The sequence below is a fragment of the Chrysemys picta genome, chromosome 2 (assembly GCF_011386835.1).
Source record: "Chrysemys picta bellii isolate R12L10 chromosome 2, ASM1138683v2, whole genome shotgun sequence".
Taxonomy (NCBI): domain Eukaryota; kingdom Metazoa; phylum Chordata; order Testudines; family Emydidae; genus Chrysemys; species Chrysemys picta.
In genome coordinates, this window is record NC_088792.1 from 267,005,165 (window position 1) to 267,030,105 (window position 24,941).

Here is a 24,941-nt window from a genome sequence, read left to right on the forward strand (position 1 = left end):
TAGTAACTGACTTGATGAAGTAAAAGGTCAAAGGCCGAAGGACAGAAGTAGTCTGAAAGGCAGTCAGATCCAAGTCAGTTAGCATTATGTACTAGATCGTACTCATCAAGCCTTCAGAAATAATAAGATTGCTCCAAGAAATGAAACTCAAGAGATTAATACTTTTACTGGTATCAATAATCTATGTAACAGTTTGATTTGGGGGACGGGGGGAGAAGGATGTTATCAGACACTAAAGGTATATACACAATATGATTTTGATCTCCTTAATCCAGCTCACAGTCAAGCTTACTTTTCCACACTTTTGCTACACAAAATGCCAATAAAAAAAATTCTTTTTACTGACATGCTTTCTATGGATTATACCCCAAGACAATAGTGCATATGCTAAGCACTAAAGATCTGGGTGTTGGCATTTATTTAATAAAGCACAGAAACATACTTCACATATTGTTGCTAGAAAGATCTATATACACTATTGGGTTATAACCTTGACAAAAATGAAAATATAAATCAGGCTCTGTGTTTTCCCCCGAAACCACAGCTGTCATGTTCACAATATATTTATGGGTCACTGCTTGACTTAAAATACCTCATATGGAAAGTAATATTCTAGCTCTTTCGCTAACATGCATCTTTACTTCATTTAAGACAGAGAAAGGAAACGATGGTGTACAGAATAAACATATGCATTTTTTCCTGATCACCGCTCTCATATTTTCTCTCTGAGTACACAGGCTACATTTGTTAGAATGTCATTTTTATAAATTTCTAGCGTAAGGCTGCTGTGCGTTGGCTCCCATGCACAATGTATAGTATTACAATTACTCTTAGTACAGAAACAACATTTTTAATTGTGACCCTATCAGCATCTGCAAGATGCTCATTGGCATTTGGTAGCGAGTTTCAGCAGGCCTGACCAGTTGAATGTATGTCAACTCACTAATGTTATTACCTGTATCTAGTAGGTGTCGTGTAAGATATCAATAAAAAGCTAACAACATACTGATCATTGACATTATTGTGTGGTGTATGTATGGAGGGCAAATTCACATTACAAACATAATGAAAAGTATGTTATCAAAGTGTATGTGCCAGGCAGGGCTAAAGTTACCCACACCCTAGATAAATGAATGTTGTTTTGCCACCTGGAAGGTATTTCCAAGGTACATTAAGACAATGGAAATCCAATTTACATAAAAGATAAACAGGACCATCAAACCAACCAGGGAGGAGACAATCACTCCGCATCATAGCAAGGGGAGAAGATTTGAAAAAACAAATCAATATGCATTTTAGCAAACACCAGAGCGGAAAGAAACCAGCTTGGAACTTCCTTCATGTCATCTTCCCCCCAGTTTGAATGCACTTTACTTTTGGGGGTACCCTTCAAAAGAATCCATTTCAAAGCTTCACTGGACTATAAAAGAAATGGGTGAAGAACCCAAAGCTATCTTTCACCTTAGACGACAAAGGAACCAAGCACTTTGGACTCTATGGGAGATCCTGACGGGCTGGTCAGCCATGTCACTGGTAGGTAGATTGGTAAGGAAACTACCTTGATCAAAGGCTGTGGTTTCCTTTGTTAAGATTTAATCTCTAGAAAGCATTTTTCACTTTTATTTGCTTGTAACCATTCCTAACTCTATCCTTTATACGTGACCCACTTAAAATCCCATCTCCTTTTATTTTACTTGTTTTTCTTTTAATCTAAACCATCCTAGTGTTGTGCTTGATTTGAAGTGAATGTTAACGCCAGTTAATGTGGCAAGCTGCTGGGAACTGTTTCTTTAAAGGAACAAATGAACTTGACTCTCTCTCTGAATGGTCGAAGAGAGGGATGAACATTGCAGAGCACAGAGTTTTGGGAAAATTCAGGACTGGGGGATGTTGGGATCATCTTGCCAGGTGTAACCAAAGCTGGGGGAGACCAAAGTGTGGCGGTGATGTTGCAAGTAGGCTGCTGGAATCAGAGCGCTAAACCAGGACTGCTTAACACAAAGACACTCAGGGCATGCTTGAACACTGGCGGGAAGCATCCAGCCATGAGAGCTACAGCAGCAGAGCATTTTGAGGCACTCGGGGTTACATGTCAGACAGTGGCACAATCCTTCACTAGTCTGGATTGCACCCCAGAACCTGACGTTAATATACATATTGATTAGTGGAGTAGTCTGGTGAATGAGTACCTTCTGGTTTGGGAGCAACGGGGTTCAAACTCCCTCCTATATGGATGCATTTTGCTTTGTGATGTAGTTTAGCAAGTTCTGTCCCTCCCTGAGAAGCAAGCTTGATGAACCTTGAACAGTGAAGATTCTTAGTAGCTTATGGAGATTTTATGAGGGGTTCTGGAAATAACCTGGGGAGACTTTTCCCATGGCTTGTGAATTCACAGACTCATTTTTATGCTTGACAACTTAGCTTCTCCACTGTAGTGCTTCAATGTAGACACTACCTACAGTAACAAGAGGGGTTCTCCCATTGGTGAAAGTAATCCACTTCCTCAAGAGTTGGTAGCTAGATCAACGGAAGGATTCTTCTGTCAACCTAGTGCTGTCTACACTAGGTTGATTTAATTATGCCGCTCACGGATGTGGATTTTTCATATCCCGAGTGACATAGTTAAGCTGACTTAATTTTCTAATGTAGACCAGGCCTTAAATTTTGAAAACCAGTTCATGGAACCAAAGTTTACAGATACTGTACTCTATCTTGATTTCCAGTTAGGAATAATCTTGTACAGTAAAAGGCCCTTTGTTTTAGCCAAAATACAGAACAATAGGCCTTCTAATGCATGACAATCTTCAGAGCTGTATGAAGTTATAAAGAAAAAACATTAATATTCAAACTGTTTTTAGCTATAAAAGAAACAAGCTGCTTTTTCTCACAAAGGGAGATATTTCTATAACTAAATCTATACTTCCTCAAAGCATGAGAAATCAGAACATAACCAAGTACAGCTACTGACTTACATCTTCTGGAAAGAGGTGCAGCCTCTGCATCATAGTTCTTCTGTGCAGGTTCTTTGGAAGCATTCTATAAATAGCCAGTTTAACAATCTGTAAGAGACATACATATTATGAAAAAATATATACATCTGGGTATGAAGCAGACATGCCAAAAGAGCAGAACCAATGAGAAACAGGTAGGCTGGGCTTCCCCCTGCCCATTCCTCCAGATCCCGGACTTTGCTTCAACAACTCCCTCCACAGGCAAGAGCTCCACCACCATCTTGAGGTGCAGCCTGACCATTCCAAGAGGCCAGAGGCTCTGGCAACTGTCAACAGAGCAGCAGAAATTGGAGGGAGCAAGGCTGGGTACCTGTTCACTCACCAGCCCTAGTAGCATAATGCCTGTACAGAGGCAGACATGTACAGTGGAAGTCCCCACCACCTTCTATGATGGGGAAGAAGGGAAACCATTATGCAACCTTAATTATCACAGCCATCTCATTGTACAGAATCCTTTCTAAATATTATAATTTAATTGCTCATGATTAGAGAGCACTGACAACTTTTTCTTCTAAACTAACTGATATATTTGATGTGATAATTAATTAATCCTGTTGACGATCACTGAGTTCTGACAATAACATCGTATTTCCCAGTAGGAAAGCTTCCCCAGTGAGCTATATTTGCAGTTGAGGACTAGATATGTTCATAGGGAGGAAGTGATTGTGAATCTGAAGGTTCAAGGAATTTGAGTGAAAGTGATCATGCAATGATAGATTTCATGATTCCAAGGAAAGGAAGAGTGAGAACAGCAAAATAAGGACAACGGACTAAAAAAAAGCACATTTTAACAAACTCAAAGAACTGGTAAGTAATGTCTTATGGAAAGAAAGTTTCTAAGGGATAAAGGAGTTCAAGAAAGCTTACAATTTATCAAGGAAACAATATTAAAGGAACAACTGCAAACTATCCCGATGCGAAGGAAAGATAGGAAGACTAATAAGAGGTCAATATGGCTCCATCAGACCCGAAGGTTTATCTCTGAGTAACAGCTTCTCCTAGAGTGGTGCAGCTTATATCCTTTCCTTGCTTAGGACCCTGGCTGAAGCCACCATCTAGCTCTAATTGCACTGACGAGAAAACACAGAAGTTTTAATAAAAAAATTAAGCTTAACAGAATTTGAACCGGCTACTTTTGTAATATAAAAAAGGAACAATGTAAAAAGCAGCACCAAACAGAGTCATTTACAAGGTGAAACTTTAGCTATAAGAGGGCTCTGATATTGTTACCTGAATACAAAAGAAATAGAATTGAGTTTTACAACAAAGGAACTGATTAGACTATAGAATTCCAAGAAAGTTGTTCTCTAGTTCATAGAAGATGTGCATATGGATTCAATATTTCATTAAAATTAGTAAAAAAGAGAATTTTCCTATATTTTAGCTATACATTTCCAATAAACAGAATTCCAGTTAAAATGATGTTTTTATGTGATGATGGTGATTAGATTAAAAAAAAAAAAAAAAAAACCTTAAACAACAGCAGTCCAAATTCTACAATGAGAAACGCACAGAGCCCCATTGACTTCACTGGGACTCCATCTCGGCAAAAGGGCCTGCCTACCTAGTTCTCTCAGCAGGACTGCGGCCAAAGTTCCTATGATGGGTACTGTTAAGCCAGCATCCATCAAATCCAATCCTGTACAGTTGTTTATGCACTCCACCAGTTCTTTACTCATGGTCCTAGCAACAAATAAGATTTCACATCCTATTTAAAACAACAACAACACTCCTGCTGATTTGCAAAACACTGTAAAATCTTGTCTTTCAATTATCTCATTCTACTTTATGTACTGAGCCCTGCCTTCAGATTTATAGCTGATGAACAGAGTCTACAGATTTACATAAGCTCTTGGGTTCAAAGCATTAAACTGGTGTACACCCTCTCAAATCTGGAATTTCTTTTGATTGATACAGTTTTACCTATTACCTCTAGACTTAAAACACTTTTGTTTAAGTTGGCCAATTAATACATTTTTGAGCTGTTAATTTAACTATTTCTAAAGCCTTAGATGCAAATCATGAAAGTGCCAAAAACATTAATTTTAAATGGATTGCTCACATCTCCAATAAAAGGGTCTCCAAAAAAATTAAAACAAAACAAAACCTGGGATACATATTCACTTCAAGTCTCAAAAGTTCAAATTTTGCTTCTTAAACTACCATGAAATGAATATAGTAGTATAACCTAGAAATGCTTATTTACACTGACGTATCTGACTTTTGTTGATTAAACAAACCATTTATGTACACAGGACTGGATTACATTTAAACCTGCTCTAGTAAACTCTTACATTGTCAGATATGCTAGTGCAAAACTAGCATTTTATTAGTATGAAAAACCTTTTTATTAAAATAACTCTAGAGAGGATTCATACATTAGGACTTAAAGATTTCAACTTGCGTTGGTGGTGATTGATAGAGCCTGGCTCTTATGTGTAGCCTAATATTGGCTTATATACATTTGTCACACCCAGAAGTGGCTGCTTCCTGGAAAAGAATCACTGAATAAGTAAAAGAAATATAAAGGTGGTCATCAACAGAACAATACCACTTGCTATCCTGGGGAGTACTAAATAAATTGACTGAGGTCCCAGGAGAAAGTACATGGAAGTGACTAAGAAGCAAAGAATCCTAGAACACTAGCAGCATACCTTCACACCACATTTATCTGAATGGACTAGCCTTCACAAAGGATGCAGGATACGAAAGATTCAGCTAAAGGGTATTGAACCTAAAAGAATTTCAGGATATCTGGGATTTTTTACTAGATTAGACAGAGCTACTGTCCGTACATCAAATTTACATAAATCCTCTTCATACCAACTCCCTGATTCTCTTTCCTGCTTAGTCATAATGCTTTTCTTCTAATTATTTAAGTTCCACTGGGAGTGTTTCAAGACTCAGGAGAACCTGCATCACTCTGGCTTCGAGTGTTTGATTCCTGTTAACACTCCCCTACTATTTGAATGTGTTTATTTATTTATTTATATTAATTGTATTTCACTCCCAATCCAACCCATCTCACTCCCCACTACTGCTCTGCACAACTATTTAAAACTCTAGAGTTACTGAAGTACTTTAAATTGATATCCTTCAGAGAGCACAATCCTGAAAGGTATTGAGAGCCTTCCACACTTTGCAGGATTGGGCTCAGAACGAGGAACTGATTAAGAATAGTAAAGCAATTTGTCTTCATCCACAACCAACCAGAGATTAAACCATCTGTGAAGTCTTGCTGAGAGTATTTCAAACTTCTAAAATACTTGATCCTGTTCCAATATTCTCCCTAATCCATAGCATACTCAGTTCCATGTCTCTACTAATCCAGGCTTCAAAGTTTTGCTCTGGTTTATTAAAAACTGTTCCCCCTCCCCATAGTTTTAAAAGAAAACTCTCTATGTTTGATCTTTTACAAACAGCCTTTGATATGTGTATTACTAGCCTAAAATTACTCCTTGCCTTCCCTGACCCAAACTGCATAGTCTTTCAAAGACCAACTGTAAGGATTTCTGTTCCAGGTTTTTCTTCCAAAAGGTAATCATTATGAAGATTCAATACAAGTCTATGCACGTAAGTGATTTTTAAATAACATTCAAAAAGTAAGAATGTTTTAAGCTCCCTTATTTCAATGCCTGCAGCTGCATACATTGGGGCAATGACTCTATGGCAGGCTTCCTCACAGCATATTGCCAGTGTTAAATCTTGTCCTGTTTTATAATTATTCTTAGTAGGTGAAGTGCACTCTGAGTAATTGTCAACCACTAATTCTTTGTCAGCGGCAACACAGCCTCTAAAAATTTAAAACAACTAAATAAGCAGTGTCAATTAAATTTTGCTTATATTTTCAATTAGAAAATATAGTGAAATTTGTTAGTGAATATTTATTTCAGGCCAAAACTTTCAAACTCAGGTGTCTGAATTAGGCTCCTAAATCCATATGTAGGCACCTATCCAAAACTAGCTTCATTTGCAAAAGTGCAAAGCATCCATAAATCCCACTGAAGTCAATGGGAGTTGCAGGCACTCATTGCTTTAAAGTCTAGCCACTTCCATTTTTAGGCACCTCAAAAGATGTATGGTGCAAACTTTAGGCATAAAACTTTCACAGTTCTGGTCTCAAACTTTACAGTAATTATGCAAGTGAACTAAAATGTCTATATATTTTATTGTTATAAAAACTGCCTTTGGGTTCCAAAACATCTGCTTCTTGCAAATAAACAAATGGAAAGTACATACAGTAACTCCTTGCTTAACACTGTAGTTATGTTCCTGAAAAATGAAACTTTATATATATACACCCACACATACACATATATTATAGATATATATGTGTGTGTGTGTGTGTGTGTATCCATATATATACACACACATATACATATACTACCCACACACACACAGAGTATAAGTTTTAAACAAACAATTTAATACGGTACACAGCAATGATGATTGTGAAGCTTGGGGTTGAAGTGGTGAAGTCAGAGGGTGAAAGACAGTGGGATATTTCCCAGGGAATGCCTTACTGCTAAATGATGAACTAGCACTCGGCTGAGCCCTCAAGGGTTAACACATTGTTGTTAATGTAGCCTCACACTACAAGGCAGCCCGAATGGAGGGAGGGGAGACAGCATGGCAGACAGAGACACACCCTGTGAGAGAGAGAGAGAGAGCGACGCATTGCCCCTGTAAGTACGCTGACACCACTCTAAGTACATTGCTTTTTTAAGTAGATCAGCAAGTTGAGATAGCAGAACCCGGTCGTGTCTCCCACCTGCTCTATGGATGGGGTAAGTGGGGGGAAGGAGACCCCCTGACATTAGCCCCTCTCTCTTCCACCCCACTCCACAGCAAGCAGGAGGCTCCGGGGAGCAGCTCCTAGGTAGAGGGCAGGAGCAGCACATGGCAGTGGGGGGAGGGACGGCTGAACTGTGGGCAATTGATAGCCTGCTGGGCAGCTGCTGCACAGGGAACTTAGGGGAGCTGATGGGGGGCTGCTGGTCCATCCTGGTTCCAAGCCCCCACCAGCTAGCTGCAGCGGGCTGCTCTTCCTGCAAGCAGTGGACAAAGCAGGCGGCTGCCAAACAACATTATACGGGAGCATTGCACAAATTTAAACGAGCATGTTCCCTAATTGATTAGCAACGTAATAACAAAACAATGTTAACTGGGACAACTTTAAGTGAAGAGTTACTATAACCTCTCTGCTTTTTGCTTTCAAAAAATGTAAAAAAAACCCACCAACAATCCTAAAGCAATTCTTTGCTCAAGTTGCCCAGAAGATTGGAAACACAAATAAAGGAACAGTTTAAATGGCTCAACTAAGAAAGATTCTGGTCTAACTCAGTTTTCATTCATTAATAAAAGATGAAGGACTAGATTCTGCTCAGGGTTAAATCAGCAGAAGCTGTGTAACTCCTGACACAGAACCCCAGGCAGGCAGAGACTCCACCATTGGGAAGGTTGGGAGTGTGCAGCCAGGTAGTCAGCAGAAATAGTGGGCAATATTGGCAAGATAGGGACATAGTTTGGGAGGTCCAGTGACGTGCAAGTCAATGCATTCCCTTGGCATAAATTAAAGTTGTCCCCAACAGAGGTCCCAAAGGAAGTCAGTGGTGGTACTACACATGACCTGATTCACCACCACAAAACTGAAGAAGAGGAAAATCATTTTAAAACTATGGCAACAGGAGGTTATCACCACTGAAACTAGAGAAGAAATGTGTGATTAACAAAATCCATGGATTGTCCAACAATCTGCACTTAATCTAAGGAAGTCAAGTGAAAGGTTAAAAATGAAAGTGTAATTTCTTCTTCATTAAACACTTCCTGAACAATATGGGCAAGCCCAATATGACGGATTCACTAAAACTGCCAGTGTAGAAGACACAACCAAGAACGTTAGAATTAGAAATAGTTACTTTAAAACACAGATCTGATCACCTGGTTTTGGAGACAAAAATTTGCCAAGACAGGCTTGATGACTCTGATAACTCCTTCAGACTTTTTTTTTTTTTTTTTTGGTTAGAGCTCAGTCTTTGAGGAAAAAAGGTCAAAATCAAAGGTTCACAAGATAATAGCCACTCTCCTCTACTTGTTAGACAGAAATATTAGCAATACTTAAATTTCACTCTATAATGATGGTACTTCATAACTCCAGCAAGTGGAAAGTTCAGGAAAGAAGTTGTATGGCAAAAATGCTGTGATCAAAACTATTCTGTTGAATAATATGTCATCCATCCAAAGATCTGAAGAAGATTGTGATGAGGGGGTATGACTATCCAGACATCTACATGCTAATCAAAATGGCTTGTTGCCATCTTTCATTTTTTGAAAGCTTGCTTCCAATTAAAGGAAGGAGTTCCTAGACTGTCACTTGCCTGAAAGATACTCCTAAAGACAGCCAGAACATTTAAGTCAGCATCGACAAGGAACATGTTTGTAAGAGGATAGAAGTCCTCCAAAGATTCTCTTTCTTGACTTGACATAAAGACTTCTGCAGAGTAACTCAGGTTACAGGCTGAATAAGATTTCTTGGGAACTTAAGAGTTTCTTGGTTTCTATCTACTTTGTTGAGAATTAACTGTCTGGAATCTAACTGGGACCCGGAAGCATATAAAAATAAAGTTCATTTCCAGATAAGGATGGAAAATACAGAAGAGTTCCCTTCCTGTGCTCCAAAGATAAATCTCTCAATTTACCATATTGGGGATGGTGTGATCAAGGCCATGTCTACAGTGCCACTTATGCCGGCAAAACGTATGTCATTCAGGGGTGTGAAAAAAAACACACCCCGCGAGCACTGTACATTTCGCCGGCAGAAGTGCTATTGTGCATAGCGCTATGTCTGCTGGAGAGCTTCTCCTGCCGACATAGCTACCGCTGCTCGTTGAAGTGGTTTTAGTATGTCGATGGGAGAGCTCTCTCCCATAGGCATAGAGGAGCTACACGAGTGATCTTACAGCTGTGCAGCTTCATGGGTACAGCTGTGCCACTGTAAGCTCACTAGGGCAGACATGGCCTAAGGCCTGGTCTACACTAGGGAGGTACGTCGATCTAAGTTATGCTAGTTAAGTTACATAAATTATGTAATTTAAGTCAACATAGCTTTAAATCAGCTTACAATGGTGTCTACACCATGTTATGTTGGTGGGAGATGCTCCCCTGCTGACATAGCTTCTGCCTCTCGGGGAGGTGGAGTACTGAAGTCAACAGGAGAACACTCCTCCATTGACTTATGGTAGTGAAGACAAGCCCTAAGTTTCTCTGTGGCCGGAAAGACCCAGGATCTTTCTTCTTTGGTATTCAGCCTCACTGTCTGCATAGGAAACCCTTCTGTGCTAAGGTGGGTGGATTCTGATCTACTGGGACAAAATGTTTGGCATCTAAAAAAATCAAGAAGATTACAGATCTGAAGTGTTGGAAATAGGTTAAGATTGAAGGTAAAAGGGTGACACAGATTAAGATGTCTGAGATCCACTTGGGCTGTTTCAGAATACAGAGTAGAAACTTGTTTGCTTCATTTGGCTTTCCCCAGTAGAATTCCTCTGAAATGTGAAAGATTTGATCTGCCTCAAGCCAACTCCATCACTGTTTCTCTTAAGCTTGAAGGGCCAATTTAAGAGTCATTAAAACTTCTTATCTAGAGAATTAAGAGAACAATTTATTTGCTTACTCTGACCATCTGTTGCAATTCCTCTAGAGCCAATTAGATCTGCCATGCATCAGAATGGTGTAAAATGAAGGCAGGCTGATCACTTGCTGCTTTAACTTGCCATTTCTCTGTGGCTCCTACCAAAACCAAGAATCAGAGGGGTAGCCGTGTTAGTCTGAATCTGTAAAAAGCAACAGAGGGTCCTGTGGCACCTTTAAGACTAACAGAAGTATTGGAGCATAAGCTTTCATGGGTGAATGCCCACTTCATCAGACGCAAGTAATGGAAATTTCCAGAGGCAGGTATAAATCAGTATGGAGATAACGAGGTTAGTTCAATCAGGGAGGGTGAGGTGCTCTGCTAGCAGTTGAGGTGTGAACACCAAGGGAGGAGAAACTGCTTCTGTAGTTGGATAACCATTCAAAGTCTTTGTTTAATCCTGATCTGATGGTGTCAAATTTGCAAATGAACTGGAGCTCAGCAGTTTCTCTTTGGAGTCTGGTCCTGAAGTTTTTTTGCTGTAAGATGGCTACCTTTACATCTGCTATTGTATGGCCAGGGAGGTTGAAGTGTTCTCCTACAGGTTTTTGTATGTTGCCATTCCTGATATCTGACTTGTGTCCATTTATCCTCTTGCGTAGTGACTGTCCAGTCTGGCCAATGTACATAGCAGAGGGGCATTGCTGGCACATGATGGCATATATAACATTGGTGGACGTGCAGGTGAATGAGCCGGTGATGTTGTAGCTGATCTGGTTAGGTCCTGTGATGGTGTTGCTGGTGTAGATATGTGGGCAGAGTTGGCATTGAGGTTTGTTGCATGGGTTGGTTCCTGAGTTAGAGTTGTTATGGTGCGGTGCGTGGTTGCTGGTGAGAATATGCTTAAGGTTGGCGGGTTGTCTGTGGGGGAGGACTGGCCTGCCTCCCAAGGTCTGTGAAAGTGAGGGATCATTGTCCAGGATGGGTTGTAGATCACTGATGATGCGTTGGAGAGGTTTAAGCTGAGGACTGTAGGTGATGGCCAGTGGAGTTCTGTTGGTTTCTTTTTTGGGCCTGTCTTGTAACAGGAGGCTTCTGGGTACACGTCTGGCTCTGTTGATTTGTTTATTTATTTCCTTGTGTGGGTATCGTAGTTTTGAGAATGCTTGGTGAAGATCTTGTAGGTGTTGGTCTCTGTCTGAGGGGTTGGAGCAGATGCGGTTGTACCTCAGCGCTTGGCTGTAGACGATGGATCGTGTGGTGTGTCCGGGGTGGAAGCTGGAGGCATGAAGGTAGGCGTAGCGGTCGGTGGGTTTTCGGTATAGGGTGGTGTTAACGTGGCCATCGCTTATTTGTACTGTACCAAAACCAGAACACAGAGGCACGCACAGGCATTTAAATTTAACTGCCTTTGGAGGGACATGTTCCGTGCCTCCAGAGCCGGAGGAATTCTGTACCCTCACCAATTAGCAGGGGGGGAGTAGGGGGTGTGCCCCTGCTCCCTGCCCCCATGCATGCCCCCTGAAAAAACATATGTATTGAGTATAGCACTAGAAGCTAGAACTCCTGTGATCTTATCTGAGTGCCTTACTGTGAGGCTCTGGGATGTGCAGGCCTCTTTGAATATCCCTTACTCCATGTGTAACAAGGGAATTGTTAACACTGGAGGGGATACCAGGAAGTTATTCGTACAACTAGGTGGATCCCCAGCCAGCTGCTATGACAGATCCTGCTCCTTCGCCTTGATTTGGTTCTTGGCTGCTGATTTTGGCTCCGACCCTTGGCCTGGTTCCTGGCTTCTGATTCCAGTTCTGACCTGTGGCTCACGAGAGCTGACTCCAGCTCCACCCACTAGTCCTGACTGCCCACACCCCAACTATGACAGTTAATAATTTCAAAAGTACTGACAAATCACTGTTTAATACATTTAATACTGTTTAATATGTAATACTATTCATTGTTTAATCATTTAAATTTAAATAACTTCTACCATGTGTTAAGTGAAAGCAAATAGTTTGCTAATTAAAGGCAGCACATCTATTTAGCATTAAAAATGTTTTAGAAGCTTTGAATTAATTTACATATTTGCTAGCTAAAGAATACTTATTAATACTATTTGTGCAAGTGGATAGAATATAAATAGGATTTTTCTTGTTGAACTTGCTAACCTTACTGATAGATGGTTTAATAAAAAAACATTTTCATACTAATTCTGACGAGATCATGCTATAATTTAGTTACTTGGTAATAACAGGTTTGTGTTCTGCACTTGTATAGACATAGCAAGGAATACAAAGTGGAGCATTGATTAGAATATGTTGTTTAAACAAGACCTTGTATTGAAGCAGCATGGAGAATGTCAATGTTTGGGTGGCGGAGGGACCATCCAAATAATAATAATAATAATAATAATAAAAGTATGGTTAAGTAAAGAGACAATGGGAAGAGCAGAGAGATAAATATAAGGGCAGAGAATGAAAGAAATAAGCTCAAAGCTAGGAAAAAGAGGAGGGAGAGGAACTGAGAAGTACGGGCAGGAGCAGGCAGAGAAAGAAGTGTGCGGGTAATAGGGACACAGTTTTCGGAAAAAAGAGGGCTAATGGAATGTGGAGGGTAAAGAGTTTCTGCTCTCCTTTGAGACAAAAAATCTTTCTTGGGTGCCTTTATTACATTTAGAGTATGAAATTTCCTCTTAAATATCTAGAGTCTATAGCAAAATAAAGAGTGAATTAGCATATATTTCCACTTCCAAAAATATTGTTCAAATTAAATTTACCAGAAGCTAATCTGGATAGATTCTTAACTATAAATGAATATCACCGAACCAACTCAATATGGAGTATAACCTTGTAGTATTTATAGATTTTTCCTATAATTCCGGTCCTGTCCTTGGGCCACTAGACCATTCTACCTTTCATCCTTGCCATTTCACGTAGTTACAAAATATTGTCTGTGAAATGCAGGTAAAAAATTTAGAATACGCATCCAAGTTATTCACAGAAACAATTTCATGCACATTCAGATAACTGTATTATTTTTGGTCATGTCACTGTTTGTACAGGTTGCAGATACACTACTTGTTACGTCATCATGGTACAGTAAACTTATCAAGATCAGAATGATCTACAAGAATAGCTACACAGACAGAATATTTGACATACTAAATTACCATCTACTATTCTAAATTATTAACGTGACAAAAACGGAAATCAGATCTCTTCCTGATCTCTCTAACCATCAAATTAGATTTTTTGCTTTGAACACAGAATGAGTTAATCCCCCAGAGTTCTTTAGAGGGTTGTTACACAAGAACACCTTTCTCGCTAAATAAGATGAAGTTCTGAATTCGATCACCATTTGCTGAGTCTTTGTCAAACATGTTTTAAATATTGGTAATGCTTTGAATTTGTCTTAGATTAATTTCTCTGGGAACAATGGGAGTTTGGCAAGAAAAGCAAAACTCAGAGTGAATGCCAGAAGGGATTCAGTTCTCAGGCCCTTGCAAATAAATTAGGCTATAGTGCCTCCCAGTGTTCAGCTACTAATATCTGAAGTTCAAACAAAAATTGTAAAGTAGAGACATTTTAGACATGGAATTAATAATAGTTTAGGTAGTCAGTACAGATATATTAGAGCCTCCTCTTTAAGTGCTTTTTTGTTTTGCTTTAATTGAGTACAATTAGACAACTGACTACAAGCAGCAAAGCTCTTTGGGGGCAGTGACTGTCTTTTTGGTCTGTATATGTATAGTGCCAAACACAACAAGATCCTGGTGCATAACTGTATCTCTGAGGCCTGGTCTACACTAACCCCCCAATTCGAACTAAGGTACGCAACTTCAGCTACTTGAATAACGTAGCTGAAGGCGACGTACCTTAGTTCGAACTTACCGTGGTCCAGACGCGGCAGACAGGCTCCCCCGTCGACTCCGCGTACTCCTCGCACCGAGCAGGATTACCGGAGTCGACGGGGAGCACTTCTGGGTTCAATTTATCGCGTCAAGACAAGACGTGATAAATCGAACCCAGAAGTTCGATTGCCAGCCGCCAAACCAGCGCGTAAGTATAGACAAGCCCCTAGACGGTACTGCAATACAAACAATAATATTTCAACAGAGACATAATCTGGTGTGATTAGATCAAGTGTTTTTAAATTAGTTATGTAAATGTCCTGGAGCCAAATCCTTTCGAAGTCAATGGGAATTTTATATTGGCTTCACTGGGCTTTTAATCAGGCCCTAATGGATTTGTGTCTTACTGTATGTCTATATAGAAGTTAGATACCTGTAGCTGGTCCGTGCCAGCTGACTTTGGCTCACAGGCCTCGGGCTAAGGGGCTGTTCAATTACAGTGCAGACACCCAGGCTTGGGCTCTCCCACCTCACAGGGTCCCAGAGCCCAGGCTCTACTCCGAGCCCAAACGTCTACACCGCAATTAAACAGGGCCCCATGAGCCCGAGTCAGCTAGCATGAGCCAGCCGTGGGTTTTTAATTGCAGTGTAGCTATACCCTCAGGGTCTAATCCTCAGAGGCGCTGCATGTCCACAACTCTCAGTAAAAACAAGGGAGTAGATTCCAATATGTTTTTCCCAAGTTAGTGTCATAAAGCTCATATTTATATATCCAGAGCAGGCAAGATTTTCAAAAATAGGAACCAGAAGTTAAATGCCTAAATCCACAGTTAGGGTTCCATTTTTTGAAAATCTTGGCAATCAATAATACTAAACTATCAATTAATACCTATTAATCTTCTCCCTCAGCAGAAGTAGTAGTATCCTGTTTATGCATTACACGCTGAACCCAGATTTTACCCAGGGGCCCAAGTTCAACATGATCAACATTTTCCAGTTCTTGGATACATCATATGTTCAGGATATACAATTGGAAAACAGCTAAAAATCAATCAGTAGAATCCACTGTTGAATTTCACTGCAAGAGAGCTACAGGTGTACTGTCTTGCACTCTCTTTTTAAAATCAGCACTATTCCTTCTGGCTGCTAAGAAAGGACTAGGATTATTAAGCAATGTACAACTTTGCTAAGACTGGCTTGAGGTGGGTGATTTATGAAACGGGTCAAATCTTTAAAACTGAAGTCAGTCAAAAATGAACCAAGTTAAAAACCTTGATTTGCCCATTTGAATAGCATAATGTGAACCAGAGTTTTAGCTACAAAGCACAGCATTATAAATATTCTGTTGAAATAATTGTCCTTAAAATTGTCACACTTTAGCTCCATACTAAAGGTTAATACAAAACATTAGTTTCACAGTAGTTACCATCTCACTGATTTTTGATTAAATTAACCTGTTTTACCCTCTTGACTAGTTCCCCCTATGTTATTCTAGTTTTGTATAGTAGGTTGGAAATGGTAATCCACAGTGTAGGAGCATTATTCCCACAGCAGGGAGTTCTTCTGGTGAAGGATCTCTGGTCTGCACTCCATTTCTCATGCTGTCTAAAGTGCATGTAAGAGCAAGAAGCAGAGTATTCCCCACTCGGTCTGATACACCCACCTCAAGAAGAGCAGAATTCTAATTCACTTTAACCAGTAAACATGGCTGCATTTGAAAAGAATAAACAGTGTTCCAATACCAGTTGTGTGCAACCTGCGGCCCATCAGGGTAATCTGATTGTGGATCTCGAGACGTTTTGCTGACGTTGACTGTCCGCAGGCACGGCCCCTCACAGCTCCCATTGGCCCCAGTTCGTCGTTCCCGGACAATGGAGCTACGGGAAGCGGTGGGCTGCAGGGACGTGCTGGCTGCCGCTTCCTGCAGCTCCCATTGGCCAGGAACAGAGAACCACGACCACTGGGGGCCATGCCTGCGGACGATCAACGTCAGCAAAATGTCTTGCGTCCTGCAATCAGATTACCCTGATGGGCCACATGTGGCCTGCAGGTGGCTCACCAGTGTCCTATACCATATGGCTGGGGAGGCCACCACAGGAGGAGTGAGGGAGAGAAAAATCAGGGAAAAGGACAAAAACCAAAGAGGAAAGAAGGAACGTAGAAAGATAAGGCATGAGGAGAAACAGACACGATGACACAGATTTAGGCCACCAATTCAGTAAAGTATCCCTGTTTAGGAGAGCATTTAAGCATGAGCTGAACTGAACCCATACCAAAGAGGAGAGAGAGCATAGAGGAGAAGGTGAAAGAGTGAATACATGAAGAAAAAGGTGGGAAGGGGAAGACAGAACTCACAACAGAGGAGTGATACAGTGGAGAAGAGAGTAGCTGGTCAGTCAGGAGATCCAAACTATAAGCTAAACACCAAAATTTCTATTTTCCACCTTTGCAGTAACTAGAGGTTTTTTTTTTCTAAGTAAGGTTTGGTGAAAGGGCAAATGGAAGAGCTTGATTCAGTTTTTTGTCCATCAGAGGAATAGCAAGTCAATATGATGAAATAGTTCCCCTAAACTAACTAAGGAAAGCAAAAGTTAAAATGAAAAAGAGGTTACTTACTGCTGTTGGATCTTTTAGGTGAAGCTGCGTTGCTGTCACTTGTTTTAAGCCACCTGGATAACTAAAAAACAGCCAAAGAACATATTTAATATTAAGATAGGGAAACAAAATAAAACAGTTAAAAAAGACAGATTTTTTTTTCAAATACAGTGTTTGATTCTGTAAACACTTTTTCACTAATACTCATTGTTGAATTATATTTGTAACATGTTACTTGAGTATTATAAATTTTACATAAATGCCTTTCATGGATCCAAGCAGATCAATACACAAAGCTGAAAAGTTTGAACTAAAAATAAATAAATAAAAAATTGCCAGCTGATCACAGCTAGGCAGGTTGCAAATTACATCATGCACAAGCTATTATCCCAACAAACAGCTTATTCTCATTACCTTGCCCTCTGTTCCTCAATCTACTTTTGTTTGTCTTGTCCACTTGTTACAAGTTATCATTTACCTAGACTGTAAGCTTTATGGGGGAAGATGATGGGTTTACTGCAGTTATAAATCTTATCAGGTCCTACAAATTTGGTATTTTTTCCAACTACTAATCTGAACTATGGATTTGGTCCAAAGCCTATTGAAGTCAATGGGGGACTTTCTATTACTTCAATGGATCAGAATAGATCTATTTTAATAATTAGAGATAAACCAACTACCGTGGTCATGTTAGAAACATGGGAGCAACTGTTCTTATTTGCTGTGACTGACTGATTAGAATTCCACCCAGAAACAAATTATTCCTGCCAGTGCTAAATACAGAAGCTTGGGAAATAACCATTACTGAAGCATATACATCAATTTTGTCTCCATAATACCTCATGTCTTAAAAGTTTTCTCAGTGATTTTTAGAGAGGTTTAAATCACTCAGATGTAATCTTGTTAACATCAAAATGCCTTCTTTATCTTTATTCAGTTAAACTGTTTGCACTGGAAAATGATCTTGATCTTGCTATTTGCCCTTTGGTCTACTGACATAACTCAAGATGACTTCTGCACTCCTCTTAAATTGTTGGTTTTTGTTTAGTTGGCTTTTTTAGTGTTTTAGACCAAAAAAAAAAAAAAAATCCGTTTTGCTATTTAATTAAAATGATATTCCTGTTCTTTGGCTTCACCTCCATCCAGTAAGATTGTTTTGCAAGGCAAATTTAACTTATGCCTTCTTCTGACATCTTGTATCTCAGATTATTTCCCTAGCAATACATATTGTGCCAGGGTGGACAGAGACATTTAACAGAACACAAGATTTATAACCCACATAAGAGGAATTTCCTTTGAATTCACATTTTATAGTTAAGCAAAACAGACTTCAGCATCAATCTCTACTACTAACTTCTTTGAGCATTTACTATCAAATCATGGAACACTTACCCTGTGTGAGAAGAATATACTTTCTGTTCCCATTTGTTACCAGAAAATGCAATGTGTCTCGTGTTTATTATGACGACATGGTCTCCACAGTCACCTAGATTATAAATGATAGAAATTTCAATAGGAGATATCACAAGGGCAATAAAAATGTCCTCACAAAATTACTCACAGAAACAGAGCAAATATCAAATTATGTCTCAAATGAAACAATCACTGAAAAGCATCACCTTTAAAATAAAAATCTAGCCATAAACAGAGAATTTATTCACTTTTTTCATCATCATCACCATGTTAAATGGTGGGTGAATAATTTTTTTTTTTTTTTTAAACCAGTGTGGGTAGTTTAAGTCAATGCAATTTGCATGAGTAAGATTTGCATGTTTTAACTCACAGGGTAACAGTTCATTTTATTCAGTATACTATATGTTTGCTCTACACTACCAAAAATCAATGTCAACAAATTAAACACAAACTAAAGATCAATTTTTAAAGCAGAATTAAATTAATTTTAGATTTCTAAAACAATTTTTCATAATGAACAATTTCATAATGAACGCTTTTTCATAATACTGAATTTTGGACTAGAAATATATTAGTATGAAACAATCTTAGGACCTATAGCTAAAATATATATTGGAAACTAAAAGAAAGATTTGAAGTCATTAGCTTTGTGCTAGACTGAAGCATTTGTACTAAAAATCAAGTAGAGTTGTGTGTTACAATATAGAATCATAGAATTGGAAGGGACCCCGAGAGGTCATCTAGTCCAGTCCCCTGCACTCGTGGCAGGACTAAGTATTATAAAATACACAAATGGGCGCAATATGAAAATTTGCCTGCTATATAGAGAGGATCCGTCCCATCTATAAGTACCAAAATGAAAAAATCCCTGTATTCTATTACTTCTCAAGCATTAGAAATTTTGATAGATCTCCCATATTAAATAAAATGTGACTAAAATTCTTTTTACTAAATTCCATGTATAATAACTGTGAAACAAGTGCAAGTTTTCTAAAATAAAATAAATAAATAAAATTTGATGAGCCATTACTATCTCGTTAATTCAGATCTTTGGAAGATGATTCACCTGGAGTTCATTTCCATATTGAGATTTAACCAGTTAGTCTAAAAAATGCCATATTAAAGTATAATAAAAATATGATTAATATTTGAAGAAACTGACAATGCAAAACAAACATTGTTGTGAAGAAAAAGATCTCCCAAACTTATATTCCTTACTACATACATCCAGAAAATCTACAGGAGTTTGCTAAGGGGTCTGCGTCATTTTATTTTCAATGTCACTTCATGTTTGCTCTCAGCAGTTTAGCTCAGATCATGATTTCTTGAGTAAAATATTCCCCTCCATGAAAGTCTTAGTTGCCTTTACAGAGCCTGCACAAGTAAATGTATATTATTTAAAACTTACATGAAAAGGATTAAAAGACACAAATGTTACTGTTTTAAAAAAAATCCTTAATATTCAGCCTACTGTCGACATCTGCTACAGTGTCTATCATACAAATCTAAACTTTAATCTAATCTTTCAACTACCATTTTATTTTTTCTACTTGTTCATTTTGGCAGGAAGGTATTTTAAATTTGACACACTACCTAGGCATTTAAATACTTTTCTTTAAAAAGTACTCTGAGTAGCTGTGTAACTAGCTGGTAGACACACCATAGCTAGGGTTCCACTGTTAAATGGACTTAAAATGTAAAATGTTTGTTTTTCTCTAGAAGTAGATAGTCATTTGGGGTGAAATTTCAGTTTTTATGCCCCTTGAATTTTCTATGTATTTTCCCCCATTTTCTCTTTACAACTACTTTTCTCTTTTTGAGTTCTGGCGGAAAATTGTCCTTGGCAATGTGACCTGTCATTGCTGACTGATCACTTTTACAAAATATTGTCTATCTACACAAAATATGGAAGGCAGGTGAATTCGGATGAAATCTGGTATAATTTGTAGGTTTCTGGGAGGAAAAATGGATTTAAGATCATTTTTAGCAATTATTCTTCAAAATTGAAAGTTTATGCACCAGCAGTTGCTGTTGGAGAAAATCTTCGACATCAGCAGCTACACTTTTGTCAGATTTTATCCTACAAGGCTGAAGGTTTCATGTGCTGTGGCTGGTGGATAAAGTTTTCTGTTAGCACCTGCACTTCTACTCTCCTACAGATCCAAATCCTCATGAACCTGCAGCCTTGTAACTTATGAGCAAGTCTGGTCTCACAAACTAAACAGGGTCATTAGGCGATTCAATAATTGTCAGTCTACCATTTGAGCCAATATTGAACCAGTATGTTACTGGAGGTGCCAACTTTCGGATTAGAGATAAAGCAAAGGTCCGGACCATTGAAAATCCCAAGAAGATTTTTATTAGAAGTAGACATCATAACCCAATTTGTAATTTGTTTATTTAACGTCTTTCTTACGACAAGTTGCTTTAAAAAACGACCAAACCTAAAATCAGTTTAAAGCTGATTTTGTTCAGTGAAAAATCCTGTGTGAACACACTTACACTGGTTTAAAACTGGCCTATATGTGTTTAGTTTACATGATAGCATAAAAAGAATTAACATTATTCACACATCACACCTTCAGTTAAACCACTGCAGCTTGGTGGAAAGACCAAGCCTATACATATCTCAGGAATCCCTTGCACTTTCAGTTGGACACAGTATTCTTCTTGTCTTTAAATAGTATGCTCTGTTCCTGTAACACTTCAGAGGTGTCCTCATTCAACAGTAGGAAAAAGGGAAAATGGTATTATATGCACAATTAAGCTCAAAATTTGTTGACAGCTCCTGCAGCGTAGACCCAATGAACTGTACTGGAGGAAAAAGGTTTTCTGCCGGTTCTCATGATATATAATTGATTTGTCATATTTTAAGTTTAATTAATATTTCCCAAGAAACATACACACACACACACACACAAGGAAAAGACCAAGACCTTAAATCTTCATTAATTACTTTCCAATGGTAAACCATCAGTTTTGGGGTACAAGAATTTTGGGTTTTCTTCTTTATTAAATAAAGTGCTTGACATCTGCCTAGGATCACAAGTCAGTCTGCCACTTAGCTTACAAAACTAACAACCTACATGCCAAACTTCTTGTTCATTTTAAGATGACAAGTCTTAACGCTTTCTCCTAACCATTATAAGTACTAAACATTACAAACTGAAGGAATTCATGAAGTTTTCACCCTAAAGGCTGATCAGCATTTTATTGCAAGAGGTGAAGAATAATTATCCACCTTAAGGTAGTTGTGCTGAGCTCCAACACAGTAAATTACCAAGTGCATTTTGGTTTCCTTTAATTGCTTTTGTTAGATTTATTTCATCTTCTAAGAAGTTTTAATAACAGTTAAGTATCAATGTTTAACTTTAATTATGGGAACAAAAAATACAGTGAACATGATCAATATTCTTATGCTCTTGAATGCATGGTGTAATGTGTGTGGTATAATTTTATCTAAAGTTTTGAAATTTGCGGAAAAAGTATACCACTGTTCACGGCTTAAATGCAAGATAAGTTTACATGAAATCAAATTTCTTCCCTCCCTCTGAGTTTGAATTCAGTTCAGTATACTTGGAAAAACAATAAATAAATAGAAGAGTTTTATTGAACAGAAGCAATTGACAGAAAATTCAGTTTTATTCCATTTAAGATATTGAAATCTCAAAGTTCTGAGAATATGTTAATAATTAAAAAAAAAAAATAGTCTGCACTTCCAGCATCACGAAGCAATAAACGATGCAAAATGGAAATCCATACGGACACTGCTCTTTTACATATCACTAATCTCGCACCCGCACTAGCCTCCAGAAACATAATAATCACATTAAAAAACTAAGTGTTCAAGACACTACATCAAACGCTACTTGCATAATAAATGAACGTATTAAATACAGTATCCTGTGTGCAATACTGTTTAAGTGGTGCTTTACAGATTAAAAGTACTGTTATCTTATTAAAAAGATTTTAACCTGTTTCATCAAAAGCAGCAAACCAAATAAAATCCTTCTGGAAACAACCTTTCTTCCCTGCCCAGAAGTTAAAAATTGAATGAATGTGAAGTTGAATGATCTTTTGCAGTGAATGATCAAAAACATTAATTTTCAGGAAAGTTTGGTCTCAAGTGACATCTTGTGGCTAAAAGTTGTTTTGCAGTTTTAAAATTCACATTCAAATCACATCTACAATCAGATTGTAAGTTATACTTTCTGCTATGAAAAACAACAACTAATCTAAATTTTCACATGAAAATTAATTGTGAAAAAATGTATACCCAGCAGAAACCAATATTAGATTCGTTATTTCAAAGACAATATCAACAAATGATAGCAATACAGATAAGGTTTTGGAACACAGGGTTGTCAACTCAAAAGATTCATATTTAATAAAAGACCCCTGAACTTAGTGTGCACACAAGGGTTGAAAGTGTCAGTGTTTCTTTTAGCCTTACTAAATCTTTGCGATAATTTGCACAAGGGCCATGGAAAGATTTTCCACGTCACAATCTCAGCATTGTGGACAGGGACCATCTTTTTGTACAATTACCTGGCACAATGGGGTCACAATCCTTTACTGCAGACTAGCCAGCCTGGCTGGAAGGGAGACAAATCTTTTGGTTTAAATTAAAATAGATATTTGAAATGTATTTAAAAGAAGAGATGAGAAACATTTTATTAATATAATATATTTTGAAAATTCTATTTTAAAAGGAAGTAGCTTTTAATGAACAATTTTGTTATGGGTTTTACATAAAGGGGCAACCAATCTGATATATTTTAATCTGTCAATTTAAAAAAAAGTTAAAAAGTAGTTTCAGTTACTATACTTGTCCTTGTGTTCACTTTCATATTATTTTGGTTTCACAATAATATTTTGCTATTTTTAAAAATGTTTCTCTCTCTGTTATGTGAACTACTCAGTTATATACGTAAAACAATGCTGCCAAACCACAAGCAGCCTGTGATCGGCGTTGGCCCACCTACCCGCTAGGGGGCGGTGGGGAGCTATGAGGTCACTGGCCGGCCTGGGTCACGCCTCCGTCAGCGGGGAATTAGCGGCGGGGCGGCCGCCAGCCAGAGTCTGTAGCGCGCCCCTCAGGCAGGGGAGCGCCGGCAAAGGTCAGTAGCGCGCCCCTCAGGCAGGGGAGCGCCGGCAAAGGTCAGTAGCGCGCCCCTCAGGCAGGGGAGCGCCGGCAAAGGTCAGTAGCGCGCCCCTCAGGCAGGGGAGCGCCGGCAAAGGTCCCGGCGTGGCTCTGCCGGGTAGGGGAGCGCAGGCCCACCCTACACCACTGCGCTCCAGCCCAGGGCCCTGACAGTGGCAGAACGAGGGTCCCACCACTGGGTCAGCGGGGTCGTCCCGCTACATAGACTCACCACTGTGCAGCTCTGTCCCTGGGCTACTTCCTACCCGATTGCTCGCCCGAATCCCTCTGGTCCCGTGAGTGCGTCGGGGTAGTCCGCTGCTGGCAGCTCCGGCTCCCCCTCAGGCTCAGGCTCCTCCAGCTCCTCTGGGTACTCGGCTGCTGGCAGCTCCCGCTCCCCCTCCGGCTCCTCCAGTTCCTCTGGGTACTCGGCAGCAGGCAGTCCTGGCAGCCCCAGTCCGTCCTCCAGGTGAGGTTTCCATGGGTCCAGGGCCTCCCCTGGTGTGGCAGCAGGCTCTGAAGGGAGCAGCCCACAGTCTGTGTCTGCCTCCCTCCCTGGTGCTGCCCTAACTGAGCTAAGGACCCCGCCCTTTATACTTCCTGTTCCACCCCTGCCCTTCCGGGGGGTGGAGCAAGCTTGGGCTGGCCCCGCCCACTCAGGCTGAGGGAAAGGCCCTTTACCCTCAGGTTCGGAGGGCAGCCACCCTGGCCCCCTACACAGCCATATTGTGTTGTCAAACGCACAAAGTAAAACTGAAAAAAATAGATACTTGTTGTTCTAATCTCTTTTAACATAGTGAGGTGTAATCACAATAGATTTTAAACAAAATCTATATAAGAAAATTCCAGGAATATCACTATGTGTGTCACTCTAAAGCCTAAAATGTCTGTAGAGTCAGTGTAAAGCGATGGAAACAGCTACAGCATAGTTGAGGGCTCTTTTTGTTCAGAATATCACCAGGCTGAATCATCACTAAGTTTTGCTGACTCTTACCATCCAATTTTTAAGTTCTTCGCCATTCTTACTTTACGAATTATACCCATGAGGTATAGCAACAGTAAGGTCTGGTCTATACTACAAAGATAGGTCGACATAAGCCACGTTGTATTGACCTAACTGTGCACAAGTCTACAATTAAATTTAACTCCCACAGATGTAAAGTGGCCCATTATGATGGCATATAACACCAGCTCCCTGAGTGGCTCGACCCATGGTCAACGTATGGAGGTTGGTGCAGGACAAGTGTAGATGCCGTGTTACCCTAACAGTCCTCAAGCAGCTGTCCCACAATGCCTGAC

At 39.4% G+C, this 24,941-nt stretch overlaps 1 protein-coding gene across 3 annotated transcripts in view; it reads right to left on the reverse strand.

Annotated features, from left to right (window-relative positions):
- MRPL13 (mitochondrial ribosomal protein L13) overlaps positions 1–24,941 on the reverse strand; it is a 53,659-nt gene that overhangs the window by 21,696 nt on the left and 7,022 nt on the right. For 2 of the 3 annotated variants that reach the window (XM_005303367.5, XM_005303369.5), the window contains exons 3-5: positions 18,479–18,572; positions 17,108–17,168; positions 2,973–3,059 (exon numbers count right to left, since the gene is read on the reverse strand). In XM_005303367.5, coding sequence (XP_005303424.1) covers positions 2,973–3,059; positions 17,108–17,168; positions 18,479–18,572 — 242 coding nt within the window. Of the gene's footprint in view, positions 1–2,960; positions 3,060–17,107; positions 17,169–18,478; positions 18,573–24,941 lie in introns of those variants that run through there. The other variant, XM_042861019.2, reaches the window with a different exon arrangement.